Source organism: Zingiber officinale, chromosome 4A (genome assembly GCF_018446385.1).
Source record: "Zingiber officinale cultivar Zhangliang chromosome 4A, Zo_v1.1, whole genome shotgun sequence".
In the NCBI taxonomy this organism is placed as follows: Eukaryota; Viridiplantae; Streptophyta; class Magnoliopsida; order Zingiberales; family Zingiberaceae; genus Zingiber; species Zingiber officinale.
Window position 1 is genome coordinate 52357 of NC_055992.1, and position 16230 is coordinate 68586.

General features: G+C 38.4%; 1 protein-coding gene across 1 annotated transcript; it reads left to right on the top strand.

Moving 5' to 3' along the window:
* Positions 1-699: 699 nt before the first annotated feature.
* Positions 700-13425, top strand: LOC121969070 (uncharacterized serine-rich protein C215.13-like). The gene is made up of 6 exons (XM_042519002.1): positions 700-1227; positions 1852-2152; positions 10885-11617; positions 11686-11742; positions 11814-12639; positions 13240-13425. Exons 1-5 carry the CDS (start codon positions 700-702, stop codon positions 11971-11973), a joined length of 1779 nt encoding a protein of 592 aa, XP_042374936.1. The 3' UTR covers positions 11974-12639; positions 13240-13425.
* The last annotated feature ends 2805 nt before the right edge of the window (positions 13426-16230 follow it).

Below are 16230 nucleotides of genomic sequence, written 5' to 3' on the forward strand. Positions count from 1 at the left end.
TAAATAGAAGTATGTCGGGATACAGCTCTGGCGTACAGGTCGATAACAGTAGAAGCAGGTCAGGATACAGACCCAGCGTCGAGGCACTATAGGACAAACAAGCCGAAGAATCATAACCGCTTGTCAGAAAGTGTCAGAGAATAATCAATATGTCAAGGAATATGCTAACAGTCGAGGCCCACTACGCCTTTGGTTTGGCCGCCGACCTATTAAGAAGTTCTATGTGTCCATCACCTCCAGACAAAGCCTGACAGCCGACATTCTCTGACACTCGCCAGGTCCTAAAAACATCCGTTGCAGTATAAAAAGGGATGCTTTATCCCTTATGCAGGTACGCTCACTCGTCATTTCTCACTAGTCTTTACTTTTCGTCCTTTTTTTGTGCTTTTTGGGGAAAAAGTACCTGACTTGAGCGTCGGAGGGCCTGACCCGGGGACTTTTTCCCTGGTTTCTGGTCTCTAACGACTCGTGGACTCGTCTGAGTGTGCGCAAAGCTACAGTGTCATCGTCCTGGTCATCTTCCTTCGTCAGCCGCCCGTGTGCACCTTTCTGAGGGGGTGCCAAGTAGATCCGACGCCACAGCGGCTTTCCGTCAACTTCTAGTACATCAAGACTCGCCTTCATCCGACTCAGCTTCTGGACGGGATCAAATTTGGCGCCGTCTGTGGGAAACACAACAACCTGTTCCGGAACGTGAAAATGGAGGAGTCTGGCCGCATCAATGTCACTATGACCGGTGGAGAATACGAACTCTTCAAGGAGGCCAAGAGGCGAGCAACCTCCGAGAAGCAAGCGACTGTATCTCGACCACGACAAGCTCCTGCTGAAGCTTCCAAGGAGCCCCTCCCTGTCTCAGATAGAGGCTCTAAGAGAAAACAGCCTGAGGTATTTCCTCAAGTCCCTTATCGTGAGCCCGGTGTGGGGTATTATCAGCCAGAGCCCCTGGGCCACAGCCTTAAGAATGAACAGCCGCAAATCTCCATGGCTGAAAGTTCCATGCCCAGAGATTCGAAGAAGGAGAAGGCTCTCATCATCCCGGAAGTGTTCCCAGAAGACCCGGATGAGAGAGTACCATTCTCTGCCAGGATTTTAAATGAAAGATTGCCCAAGGGCTATAGGGCCCCGTCGATCGGGGAGTATGACGGGAGCAAAGACCCGGAAGAGCATTTACACAAGTTTAAAAATGCAGCTTTGCTGCACCAATACAGTGATGCTGTCAAATATCGAGTTTTCTTGAACACTCTAGCTAGCTCAGCATTAAAATGGTTTGATGTGCTACCTCAAGGATCCATCACCTATTTCTTGGACTTCAAGACGGTCTTCCTGCGTTGTTTTTCTAGTAGTAAGAAATATCAGAAGACAGATCATTGTCTTTTCGCTCTGAAGCAAGGACCGACCGAGCCCTTAAGAAGTTATATCAACCGCTTTAATCAAGTGGCTCAGGATGTCCCCACTGCCACTTCGGAGATTCTAATGAGCGTCTTCTCTCATGGATTAGGAGAAGGAGAATTTTTCAGAGATCTCATCAAAAATCCCGCTCGGAATTTTGATGAGATGGTGGAAAAAGCTGCCTGCTACATCAAAGTAGAAGAAGCACAGGTTGCTCGGAGGAAAGCCGAAAGACCGCCTCCTTCTACCAATAAGCTGGAAAGAAGGGTGCCTCAACCACCTCCTCAACCTCTGCCACGCGCTCGGGAAGCTAGACCTACTTTCCATCCCAGGCCGGAGATCAGACCAGCTCCCTGAGTCGTAGCCGTGCATGCTCCCCAACCAGGACCATGGAACACTCGGTATTGTACTTATCATCGGTCTCGTACACATGATACTAATCATTGTTTCTAGTTTGCTCAGGACTCCAAGCGGGCTGCAGAGTTAGGCTTACCGCCGCCCGAGCTAGCCTCTCAAGTAATCAAGATGATTGAGGAACAACGAACCGCGGCTAGACAGGCCGGGCAATCCTACCCCGACCTAGCAGGACCCAGTAGTCATCAACCTGGTCGGGGAAAAGAACCGGAAGGATCACAGGAAGCCGAGAATAGAGGCAATGCCACCGTCCGAGAGATAGGCATGATCTCTGGAGGGCCAACTGATGGAGATTCGGGGAGAGCACGCAAGTCACATGTGCATCATTTGGAGGTGCACACTGTTGGATGTATCCAAGAGCAGGCTTCTGGCCCTGTTATCAGCTTCGGGCCGGCAGATCTGGAAGGCCTGGAGTTGCCTCATGATGACGCCCTCATCATCAAAGCCATCATCGTCAATAGCCGAGTGGCTCGGGTTTTCATGGACACTTAGAGCTCGGTCAATATTCTGTTCAGAACTGCATTCGAGGAGATGTAGATCGATGTCACTGAACTTCAGCCTATGGCCACTTCTCTATATGAATTTACAGGCAATGAGGTGAAGCCAATGGGTCAGATTAAATTGGCCATATCCTTGGGCACCGAGCCGTTGGTGCGCACACAGAGGAGCACTTTTATAATAGTAGACTCCCCCTCATATTATAATGTCATTTTGGGAAGGCCCGCTCTGCACGAATTTAGGGCTGCTGTTTCGACCTTCCACCAGAAAATCAAATTTCCTGTTTAAGCTCTAAGCTTAAGGCTTTCAAAACGTCAACAGACTGGCGCTTTATATCTGAGGAGTAAGCCCGGAGCATGACAGCTTCTGCGAAGTAAAAGAAAAATACCTCAGTTAGCGAAGAATAGCAAAGAGGAAAACGGGGTCTTACCTAACGGAGCCCCTATTTCGGCTTGGACTGGGCTAAGCCCGAACGAATACAAAAAGCATTCCAACAGTAATATAGACAAGCGAACGCTCACGCCTTGAAGTTTTTCTGAAGCGAAGTCACAGGAAGGTTGATGCCGATGTACTGGGAGGTTGGAAGGGATGTCAGAGCGCCACTGGGTCGGCTCGACCAGGGGTTCAGGTGATCTAATAAAGAAGAATCGAGATTTCCACCCCTTGTTGGAAGAGGGCATGTCGAAAAAGAACTTGTAACCAGGCCTAGCCTGTACCATGAATACTCCCGGTTTTGAGCGTTTGAAAGAATAAAAATGATGGAATAGCTGAACGGACAAGCGAATTTGGTATATGCGGCATAGAATGACAGTGCCACATATGGCTCTGAAGAAGTTGTGGGCAAATTAAGAGGGGCAGATGCCAAAGTATTGCTCAGGGAGGAAATAAAAGGATGGATGGGAAAACGAAGGTGTTAGAATGTATACTAAAAACCTAGCTTTTGGTATAAACATTTATCTAGAAATAAGAATCACATTGGTCAAATGTCTACATTTATGATAAATGTAGTTGTTCAATTAATTTATATTGTAGATAACATGGTGTGTGGTGTCACACACAGAAGATCATGTTATCAGTACCTTATAAATTATAAATAGTAGTTCACGACCAATATGGAAAGGAACAAACCATTGGAAGGTCGTAGTGTAATTAGGTATTAGTTTATCTTAACTATATAATTACACTAGTACACTTAGAGTGTATTGAGTAGCACCATTAGAGGTCGTTTCTTTTATACTGACTTTATAAAGGAACAAAGACCTCAGTTATTATGGAAGTGTGTGCTCTTAATCCCAATATAATAACAAGCACATATATTTGATATTTATTTCTTTAATTTACCAATGGGTGAGATTTAGCTCGATAAATCAATAAGCCCGATAAGTTGGGAAATGATATCACTTATAGTGTGCGTTGTTGATTATAGAAGGAAACTGTGTCCTAGTGATCTAGGTTGAGAATGTCCCCAAGAGGAGCTCATAAGGATTGCCATGTTAAACCCTGCAGGTGGACTTAGTCCGACATGACGATGAAGTTGAGTGGTACTACTCTTGGAGCTAGATATTAATTAAGTGAGTTGTCAGTAACTTACTTAATTAGTGGACATTTGTTATCTTAAACACAGGGAGACTAACACACTCATAATAAGAAGGAGCCCAAAATGTAATTTGGGATTGGTGCGGTAGTTCAATAATAGTTCTCTAGTGGAATGAATTATTATTGATAAAATTAAGTTGTGTGTTCGGGGCGAGCACGGGATGCTTAATTTTATCGGGAGACCAAAACCAATTCCTCCTCTCGGTCCCTATCGTAGCCTCTAGTATATAGAGATTTATACCCACCGCATACCCACCTTCTTACCCATCCAATGGGGCCGGCCAAGCTAGCTTGGAACCCAAGCTAGGGCCGGCCAAGACCAAGTGGATGAGCCATGTAGGTGGTCGGCCAAAGCATGAGTCCCAAGCTTAGGTGGCCGGCCACTAGAATATTAAAAAGGATTTTTATTAAAATTATTTCTTATGTGGATATCATGATTTTAAAAGAGAGTTTAAAAATTAAAAATTTCCTTTTATAGTTTTCTACAAAAGATTAAGAGAAGAGATTAATCTCTTTCCTTATTTGTAGTTTAAAAGGATGGTTTTAATTTTTGGTAAAAACTTTCCTTATTTGTAAATCATCTACATGTTTAAAAGAAAATTTAAAATTTGAAATCTTTCCTTATTTGTTGATTAAAGGAGGATTTTAAATTTTAAGAAAAACTTTTCTTTTTAACCATGTTCATGATTTAAAAGAAAGTTTAAAAATTAAATATTCTCTTTTATAAGTTTCTACAAGAGATTAAGAAAAGATTTGATATCTTTCCTTATTTGTAGATTAAAAGAGATTTTAATTTGTAGAGATAACTTTATTTTTATCCACATGTTTAAAAGAAAGATTTTAATTTATAAAATTTCCTTTTTATTAACCAATCATGAAGGGATTAAATTATTGGAGAAATTTTTATAAATTTCCGGAAACAAATTAGGAAGTTTTAATTCTTGTTTTAATTAAAACTTTCCTTGATTTGGGGCTTGAGGTGGCCGGCCATTGTATTTGAAAAAGAAAATTATTTTTAATTAAATAATTTTTCCTTTTCAATGGAAAAAGAATTAAGGAAATTTTTATTAAATTTTCCTTATTTGCCAAGACCAAGGATTATAAAAGAGGGGATAGAGAATGCTTCATGGTGGATGATCTCTATTCTTTTCTTTCCTCTCCTCTTTGGTTTTGGTGGCCGGCCCTATTTCTCTCCTCTCCTCTTGTTGGCCGAAACTTATCTCTTGGTGGAGCTTTTGTTTGTGGCCGGATCAAGGAAGGAGAAGAAGGAGAGAAAGCAAGCCTCGTTTCTAGTATCCCTTGGAGCATGGTGGTGGTGGCCGAACCTCTTCATCCTAGAAGAAGTTTTGATGGCCGAAATTTGCAAGGAAGAAGAAGGTGCTTGGTGGTTCTCATCTCGGAAGATCGTTGCCCACACAACGTCCGAGGTTAGAAGAGGAATACGATAGAAGATCAAGAGGTCTTTCTAAAAGGTATAACTAGTAATTTTTGTTTCCGCATCATACTAGTTATTTATTGAAATAATACTAAATACAAGAGGCATACGATTCTAGAGTTTCGAATTTGTTTTCGATATAGTGTTCTTTTGTTTTTCTTTCCCTTGTGATTTGATTGTTCTTTTTGGTTGACCTAAAGTTATTTTAGGAAATTAAATATTAGCTTTCCATAAAAGGTTTTGTCTAGTCGGTGGTGGTTGTTCCCATATCCAAGAAGGCCATGTGCCTCGCCACGTCAGTACTGGGAACCAATTATGGAAATTAATATTTAATGGAATTAATAACTTAGGTGATTTGGATCAAACGTGTTAAGTTCCGCAGGAGATCCAAGTCTAAACCTAAAAGAACAAATAGATTAAGTTTTGGATCAAACGTGTTAAGTTCCGCAGGCGATCCAAAATTTAATTTAAAAGAACACATGGTAGCTAGGAAAAGATTCAGACCTTTATACAAAATTTTTGTACAGTGAAACCTCTAGGTTTTCCGAGTAGCAACCAACAATTGGTATCAGAGCTAGGGTTTTACCTCTGTGTATTTGGTATTAGTTTAATTATGCACATGTCATACATAATTTAGGCAGGTTAATAGTAGGATGTGCTAACTTTGTGGATGCAGGATCCAACTATTATGGCTTATAGTTATTATGTGTGTGATTGGACCCTTGGACATGTCAAGGGCATTTTATATGTGTGTGCATGATTGTATTAAAATACAGCAGGAGCTGTATTTAGTTTTATTAGGATTTTATTTTTTGATCTAGTTACATGTGCATTCCTTTTATGGAATATAGGATCGATGGATGTAAATTTTATTTTATGTTCGATCTAGTTTACATGTACATTCCTTCGTGGAATATAGGATCAAAATGTAAAATTCTATTTATGTCGCGGATCGAATCTTGCAAAGCGTGGATCCTTCTAAGGACCAGAGGCGCAGCGGAACTAGGAGCAAGATGGATGCGACAGCTAGACCCGGTGGTAGTGGCCAAATATGGCAGCAGCTTGGGATGACAACATACGGAGGACAACTAGAGATAAAAGCCATAATAGTTGAAAATTAGATTTTTCTATTTATTGCTTTTATATTGTGTTGTGTGTGCATGTTAGTTTACATATTTAGTAGGCTAGCATAGTTAAAATTCCTCATTTATAAATAACTAAGTGGGAGAGGGATTTTTAAGTAAATCCCATGGTCTCCATTACTGGTTTGTAAGTGATGCAAACAAGCTTGCGCGTTGGCTCTGAATGCCTTCCTCCATAACGGATGAGCTTGTTTGTGGATCACTAGAACAGACTTCCATTTTTGGATGACTATAGGAAGTTAATTAAGAGCATGTGATCTTCCCCAACAGAAGGGGCATAATCTTATTAATGGACTTAGTGTCAAGTAATGGTATACACTTAGACACATCTAATAGTATCCTCCCCATCGGAGTCACTGCTATTATTTGTGTGACCAAATGATACCAACTATTAATTTTATTTGTCAAAAAGTTAGGTTGACAAGATAATAAAATTAATGGGTTAAAACCCTCCTTTTACATATGTTGAATTTGTATACGTCCACACTAACGTGGCATGCAAAATTCACGGTGTTTGAGGTGTTGGTGAATTTAAATAATATTGTTTGAGGAATCAATATTTTTTTTAAATTCAAAAGTTTTTGACCAAATATTTGATCAAAGACAGATCAACTATTAATTTTATTTCATCATAAAGTAAAGTTGACGAGATAATAAAATTAATGAATAAAATCTCCTCTTCGATTTTGTATACGTCCACACTATCATGGCATACAAAATTCATGGGGATTTTTAAGGAGTTGATCTTGACCAAGTATTTTTGTGATTCTTAGGATTTAAAATGTTTGTCAATCCCCTAGTAGTCATACTATAGAAAAGACTTAGTAGTCCCAATTGTAATGATTGGAAATAGGACTTGGACATTAAGGTAGACTGTCTTCTTAGAACTAAGAACAATATAGGTGTATTTAATTCATTAGTTGAAACATGTTTAGTGGTGTTATCTACCAGAACCTGGAGTGTAGATACAGATGCCATCAATTATGTCCGCAATTCATTGCAGGGTTCCAGGAAACCCGGCAACTAAATGAAAATTAAAACACTGTCTACATGTGCACTACTGTAAAAATGGTAGCTGTTGTAGTGAGAGATGTTTATCTTTTGATAAAAATAAAACATGGATTTTTGAGTAATTGTCTTTACGCACCAAGTTTAGAAAGAACTAGTTTTCAGTTTCTAAACTATTCAAAGAACTTGATATTCTACCTCTTTTAATAACAAAGTTGTTATTAAGAAAAAGAGGGAAGTTATCTGTTCTGGTATGTTGGTTGGCAATTTATAAATCCAATAACTCTCACGATACAACAAATGAAAATTAGTAACACATCTTCTAATTTTTAGAGAAAGCAACCTTCAGAAATGAACCATTAATATCTTTGGCATCTAAGGCTAGGTTATATTAACTTGAGTAGGATTCATTGGTAGCTGATGAACTTTTGGGTTCATTGGTAGTGGAAATCTTTCCAACCAGCGAGTCTTACTTAGAAAGAAAATAACCAAGAAGCTTTTAAGGGGTATGGAGTCAAATATATGTTGAAATTGGTTCATTCTGATTTGTGTGATCCTATGACTATCCAGACAAGAGGTAGTATTGAATATTTTATCTATTTTATAGACAACTATTCAAGATACAAATAAATTTACTTAATGTGCCGCAAGACTAAGTACTTTGATTAGTTCAAAGAGTACAAGGCTGATGCGGAGAAATGTTAAAGTAAAAGTCACTATGGTAAGATCGTAGTGGCAAGTACCTCTTGGGAGAATTTAGGAGTCACTTATCAGAAGTTGGATTTCAATCCCAACTAACTACATCTGGTACACCCCAACAGAATGATGTAGTAGAAAGAAGGTATAGGACTCTTATGGAATAATTAGATAGGTGATGAGTTATTCAGAAAATTACCAAATTTGTTTTAAGGATATGCTCTGGAAACGGAAGTGAACGTAGTACCTTCCAAAGTCATAACTCTCTACTCATATAGAGTTGCTGAATAGGCGTAAGCCTATCTTGAAGCATATTCGGATTCGGGTAATCCAGCATATATGAGAGATAATGATAAGTTGGATAGGAGTTCACTTGTTTGTAAGTTATCCTAGATAAACAAAAGTAGGTTTATAGTCTTAAAAATCAGAAGGTCATTGTTAGCATCAATGACTGTTTTTTAGAAAAGGACTATATAATGAACCACGTGCTCATAAGTAAATTTGTTCTTAAGGAAATAATAAAAGACATGTCTAATCTAGTACCAACTGTACAAGATGAGATACCACAAGGAAAACTGCAACACGTATCACAAATGATACACAATTAAAAAAATGTCTTGTCGTAGTGGGAGGGTTGTTAAGCAACCTTAAAAGATTCATGTTTTGGGAGAGTTTTTGGACTCGATCCCTGAAGGACATGAACCTGATCTCCGGACATATGACGAAGCACTCCAAGATAAATATGCAGCATCTTGGCAAAGAGTAATGAATAATAGAATTAGAATATATGTATTCTAATAAAATCTGGAAGCTTGTAAAACTACCAAGTGGTGTAAAAGCCTTTGGGTGTAAAAGGTCTATAATAGGAAAAGAAGGATAGACAGGAAGGTAGAAACTTTCAAGGCAAGGCTTGATGAAAAAGGAAACTTTTTCACTGGTAGCCATGCTTAAGTCTATCCGGATTCTTTTATCTATTTGGCAAGTGGATGTCAAGACAACATTCCTTAATGGAAGTCTTGAAGAAAGCATCCATATAAAGCAACCAGAAGGGTTCATTGCAAAGGGCTAAGAGCATCTTGTGTAAGCTCAATCTGGATTGAGGCAAAGCTTCAAAGTCTTAGAACATCCGGTTTATTAAAGTCTATGGATTTATTTAGTAGGATAAGTCTTGTGTATACAAAAGGCGTGATAGAAACGTGGTGGTATTTCTTGTACTATACGAGATAACATTTTGGTAGTTGGAAACAATATCAAAGTGTTGTCGGAAGTAAGGGTATGGTCGTCAAACAATTCGATATGAAGGAATGTAAATATTCTTGAGATCAAAGTAATAAGGGATCGCAAGAAAAGAATATTTTACTTATCCCAAGCTTCATACATCGAAAAAATCCTTGCTCGTTTAAGCATACAAAACTCCAAGAAAGGTTTCTTACCTTTCGGATAGAGTAACTTTATCTAAAGATGTCTCTGTAGACATCAAAGGAGATAAAGGAAATAAAGACAGTTCTTTATGCTTCGGTGTGGAAGTCTAATGAGATCGAAATCTATTTTGCCAAGGACATAGTTAGCAGATATCAAAGTAACTCTGAACAACATTGGATTGCGATAAAGCATATATTGAAGTACCTTAGAGGTACTAGAGATTATATGCTAGCTTACAAAGCGATTAATTTGGTCCTTGTGGGTTACATGGATTTTGATTTCCAATCGGATAGGGACAATAATAAGTCAACCTCGGGGTTTTGTGTTTACTTTAGGAGGTAAAGTCATAACTATGGAAGAGTGATAAGCATAAGTGTTTTTCTGGACTCCACCATAGAAGTTTAGTATATGGCAAGCCTCTGAGGCAGCCATAAAAGCTGAATGACTCAATAACCTCAAGATAGACTTAGATATGATTTCTAGTTTGTCCAAAGATTATTACAATTTATTGTAATAATGTTGGTGCAGTAGCAAACTCAAAGAAACCATAAGTCTATAAGGCAAGTAAACACAATAGAGCGTAAGTACCACCCAATACGAGAAATACACTACAACAAAAGGGACTTTCCGCAGCGCATCATCAATGACGTACAATTAAAGCGCGCCGTTAATAATTGTTTTTACGGCGTGCACAATTATGTGCGCTACGAATAGTATAATATTTAGACAAACGACAGCGTGCAGAAAAAGTATGCTGTCAATAAACTTTTCTACGGCATGCAGAGTGTGCTGTTAAAATTTAATATTAATGGCATGTGGAGCGCGCTGTTAATAGTTCACTACAACAAATATGACTTTCCATAGCACGTTATTAACGACGCATGGTTAGGGCATGCCGTTAATGATTATTTTTACACCGCGCTCAATTAAGTGCGCTGCGGATAATATTATTTTTTTATAAACTGCAACGTGTAGAAAAATATATGTTAATAAATTTTTTTATGGCGTGTAAAATACATTGTTAATATTTAATATTAACAACACATTTTTTAAAATATAAATATTAACAGTGTGTGCAAAATGCACTGTTAAAAATTAGAAAAAATGTAGTGCTTTTGTAACCCAATGTACCACACCAGAATTAATCCGTGAACCCCTTCCTATGCCGCCGCCCATCCCTTCGCGCCTTTGCCTCTGCCCAAAACCCTATGCACTCCACTGCCCTGCGCGACTTCGACTTCGTCTTCCTCTCTGCCCTTCGCCTCCTTCGTCCCTAACGCTAAGGCGACCTTCACACTACCCTCGAAGATGAGAACGAGGAGGAGGTGCCAAAGAATGGGGAGGATTTCGATTTTGACGGAGCCGTGGTGGAGAAGGCAGCCGGCGCGATCGGGGTCAAATTAGGGTTCCATGGGAAGGGACAGGGAGAGGGATTGGGTGATCGAACTCATTGTTCTCTGGCTCCTTCCTCAACGCCAACGACCAGTCGGACGCGGTCGCGAAGGTGGGCCGAATCTACTCCCGCGGCCTCCTGCCTCAGCTCATCTCCTTCACCCTTTATTACCCAATGCGACGATTCCTATAGGCTCAAAACATCATCAACCCCATGGCCGTCATCGACGTCGCCGTCCTCCTCTTCCATATCCTCATCTCCTAGCTTGCCGTCTTTGTCCTTGACTTCGACCTCCTCGGCGCCTCCATCACTCTCAGCATCCCTTGGTGGGTGCTCGTCCTCTCCACTTGGCTCTACATCATCCTCATCCCTTCCTACAGGACCACCTGGACTGACCTCTCTATTAAGGTCTTCACCGACATCTGGCTCTTTTTCAAACTCACTGTTTCATCAACCATCATGCTCGTGTAAGTCAACCCTCCAACTTTCTCCCCCTCTCTTCCTCTTCCCCCTCGCTCAAACTCACATTCATCATAGCTTGGAGATTTGGCACATCCAAGGTTTCGTGCTGATCACAGGCTACCTCCTAAATCCAGAAATCTCACTCAATGTCATATCTATCTGGTAATCAATGACCACACAGCTTATCAATTCCTATCTAAATTTCTTACTGACAGTGTGATCGATTCCAGTGCAAATTATTGGAATTGGGACTTCATGATCATGCTCGGCTTGAGCAATGCCGCAAGGTTTGACGACTACTGCACTTGCATCAATCTCCATGAATCATTCACTAATAACCAGAGGTTGTTTGTTGAAGTGTGAGGATAGGGAATGAGTTGGGGGCTGCTCATCCTCGAGTCGCTAAGTTTGCAGTCCTTGTTATGGTGACGACCAACTTGATCCTTAGCTTGATCATCAGTGTGTTGGTCCTCATACTGCACACGCTCTTGCGCAAGCTCTACACCAGCAATCATTAATCTAACTCCTCTACTTTCCATCTCCATTTTCTTGAATGGAGGTTTGCCAATTCTGTCTAGTACAACATTGATCTAAAATTCTATAATTATTTTTTTTAATGGACGACTAGCTTCAAGTGTTCACGAGGATGGATGATGTAGGAGTTGCTATTGGAAGTGGGTGGCAAGGCATAGTGGCTTATGTAAATGTGGGTGCATATTACCTGATTGGACTTCCCATCGACATTGTTTTTAGATTCAAGTAGTTTAGCTACTACTGTAAGTGAAAACTAAGATTTAAATTACTCTTTTGATCTGTTTTGATTTAGGAAAAATATTAAACAATTGTTTTTGATGCTGCTGTGGCTCAAGGAATATGGTGGGGATTGATCATTGGAGTCTTTGTTCAAACGATCTCTCTCATCGTCTTAATTGTCAGGACAAACTGAAACAGAGAAGTTCTCAAACTGTTGCTCACTCATGAAACACTTTTTTTTCATAAAAAAATATCAAAATTTTCATTTCTGAAAATGGTGATAGAATTTTTTCCCTCTTTTAGCCTAATGAAATAGGACATATGAGAATGACCTCTGTTTGCAAGTGGACAAAGCGATCAAACGCTTGAAGCATACTGTTGATGAAGATACTTTAGCGATAGTCGAGGACATCAAGTGACTAGTCAGCAAAGTTAAGTTTTGTGAACATTTCGTGTAGTATGTGATTTACACTGAAAAAGAATTCTTTCATGTTGTTCAGTCACTTTGCTTATTCTTCAAATCCAGAAATATATTATACTTTTCTAGCAACTTCTGTAGTACAACTTAGGCATAGGAATAACTACTAGACTTACTAATGTAGCTGCATATGGTAGCTGCAGGCCTAACCTTCTGTTGTATGAATCTAGACTTGGGATGATTAGGTTTTGGTTCAAGTATTCTTGTTAGGTTTTGGTCCATAGTAAGCTACATTATCATTCTCTGCTTGAAATGGAATCACATAATTAGTTGTTACATTTCGATTTAGAACATTTTTCAAGATATACTTATTGTTCTTGTGAGATGTCATATAGATCTATTTGAAATGGAATCACATATTGTAATGTATGTTTTTTTAGTATAGTTAGCAACTTCTATGTTCTCTTTGTGCAACTACTTTTGAGATTCCAACTTACTTTAATTTGTTGTGTAAATACATATTGTAAATATTCACATTTGCAAGGCTTGATATATTATTAGTTTGGGTGAAAGACAAGGTGCTTCCCTCTAATTTTCAATCTAACTGTTTCAGATTCTTTACACACCTACAAGGTAGAAAATCTGCAAAAGCTTGGTGAAGATGAAGAATATGCTCGAATTATGGCAAGACTAGAAGAACTAGAAAAGATAGAGGAGCTTGAAAATAGAAATACTTCAAAAGATAACACTCAAAAGAATGAGCACAGTTCGTGATGGAGATGGGGGTAGCAAAGCTAGAGATAAAGATAAAGATGAGGACATTGAGGTTGGTCATAGTCTCTCGACATCATATCATAAATATGAAGCTGAGAGATGAAGGCTAAGATAGAAGTCTTGAAAACGGCACAAACACTTGTGGCAAGTGGAATACTTGGATGCATATTAGATTAAAGCAGTGTTTGAACATTGTTGACAGTGAAATCTTTGATTGTTAGAAATTCATGATTTTTGTACTTGACTTAGAGAAATTTGTGAGCTTTGTAAAATTATTATTAGAGAATAAAAGTTATGTATTCACATTTTTATTGTATTTTATAATTTTTTATTTCTATTTTAAGTGATCAATAAATTATGATAATTTTTAAATTTTAAATTTAAATTATATATTTTAAATAAATATTAGTGATAATTGTATGATATTTTAACTGCAGCGTGCATCGTGCGCTGTGAATGTTGTTAACAACAGCGCACAGTGCGCACTGCAAATGTTGTTAACCGCAGCGCACCGTGTGCGCTGCGAATGCTTTTAACCGCAGCGCGTGATGCGCGCTATCGTTGTTTTATGACTTTTAACAGCTTGCAGTTATGCAGCGTGCAATGTGCGCTGCAGATAGCATATTTGCACGCTGCGGAAAGTCATATTTGGTGTAGTGATAGTATAAACGAGGAGAAGTTGTTGCCGCCCAGATTGCATCAGGTGATGACCTATAGATCCTTTCACTAAGGTCCTTAAGGCAAGAGCTTTTGATGGGCATGTTGAAGGGTTGGGAATCAGATGTATGGCAGCAGATATGGCAGCTTAGTCTTTTATTATAAGTGGGAGATTGTTAGAGTGTATACTAAAATCCTAGCTTTTGGTATAAACATTTATCTAGAAATAAGAATCACATTGGTCAAATGTCTACATTTATGATAAATGTAGTTGTTCAATTAATTTATATTGTAGATAACATGGTGTGTGGTGTCACACACAGAAGATCATGTTATCAGTACCTTATAAATTATAAACAGTAGCTCACGATCATAATGGAAAGGAACAAACCATTGGAAGGTCGTAGTGTAATTAGGTATTAGTTTATCTTAACTATATAATTACACTAGTACACTTAGAGTGTATTGAGTAGCACCATTAGAGGTCGTTTCTTTTATACTGACTTTATAAAGAAACAAAGACCTCAGTTATTATGGAAGTGTGTGCTCTTAATCCTAATATAATAACAAGCACATATATTTGATATTTATTTCTTTAATTTATCAATGGGTGAGATTTAGTTCGATGAATCAATAAGCCTGATAAGTTGGGAAATGATATCACTTATAGTGTGTGTTGTTGATTATAGAAGAAAACTGTGTCCTAGTGATCTAGGTTGAGAATGTCCCCAAGAGGAGCTCATAAGGATTGTCATGTTAAATCCTGCAGGTGGACTTAGTCCGACATGACGATGAAGTTGAGTGGTACTACTCTTGGAGCTAGATATTAATTAAGTGAGTTGTGAGTAACTTACTTAATTAGTGGACATTTGTTATCTTAAACACAGGGAGACTAACACACTCATAATAAGAAGGAGCCAAAAAAATGTAATTTGGGATTGGTGCGGTAGTTCAATAATAGTTCTTTAGTGGAATGAATTATTATTGATGAAATTAAGTTGTGTGTTCGGGGCGAACACGGGATGCTTAATTTCATCGGGAGACCAAAACCAATTCCTCCTCTCGGTCCCTATCGTAGCCTCTAGTATATAGAGATTTATACCCACCGCATACCCACCTTTTTACCCATCCAATGGGGCCGGCCAAGCTAGCTTGGAACACAAGCTAGGGCCAAGTCAAGTGGATGAGCCATGTAGGTGGTCGCCAAAGCTTGGGTCCCAAGCTTGGGTGGCCGCCACTAGAATATTAAAAATGTTTTTATTAATATTATTTCTTATGTGGATATCATGATTTTAAAGAGAGTTTAAAAATTAAAATTTCCTTTTATAACTTTCTACAAAAGATTAAGAGAAGAGATTAATCTCTTTCCTTATTTGTAGATTAAAAGGATGGTTTTAATTTTTGGTAAAAACTTTCCTTATTTGTAAATCATCTACATGTTTAAAAGAGAGTTTAAAATTTGAAATCTTTCCTTATTTGTTGATTAAAGGAGGATTTTAAATTTTAAGAAAACTTTCAATTTTAATCATGTTCATGATTTAAAAGAGAGTTTAAAATTAAATATTCTCTTTTATAAGTTTCTACAAAAGATTAAGAAAAGATTTGATATCTTTCCTTATTTGTAGATTAAAAGAGATTTTAATTTTTAGAGATAACTTTCTTTTTATCCACATGTTTAAAAGAAATATTTTAATTTATAAAATTTTCTTTTTATTAACCACCATGAAGGGAAAAATTATTTGAAATTTTTTTATAAATTTCCGAAAGCAAATTAGGAAGTTTTAATTCTTGTGTGAATTAAAATTTCCTTGATTTGTGGAATGGTGTGGCCGGCCATTGTATTTGTAAAAAGGAAATTATTTTTAATTAAATAAAATTTTCTTTTTCATGGCAAAATAATTAAGGAAGTTTTTAATTAAATTTCCTTATTTGCCAAGACCAAGGATTATAAAAGAGGGGGTAGAGAAGGCTTCAGTGTGAACAACTCTATTCTATTCTTCCTCTCTTTTCCTCCTTGGTGGCCGGCCCTAGCTTCTTTCTCTTCTCTTCTTCTTGTGGCCGGTGGCAATCCCTCTTGGAGCTCTTGATGGTGGCCGGTTCTAGCTAGAAGAAGAAAGAGAGAAAGGAGGTTTTGTTTCTTGCATCCCTTGGAGCTTGGTGGTGGTGGCCGGAC

What these genes read in the sequence shown, in the direction of transcription:
- LOC121969070 (XM_042519002.1), top strand. Translation starts at nt 700, where the DNA reads ATGGAGGAGTCTGGCCGCATCAATGTCACTATGACCGGTGGAGAATAC. An exon ending in GGAGGTGCACACTGTTGGAT is followed by an intron (nt 2,153 to 10,884) that starts GTATCCAAGAGC and finishes CCTAACGCTAAG; the next exon opens with GCGACCTTCACACTACCCTC. An exon ending in CTCAATGTCATATCTATCTG is followed by an intron (nt 11,618 to 11,685) that starts GTAATCAATGAC and finishes GATCGATTCCAG; the next exon opens with TGCAAATTATTGGAATTGGG.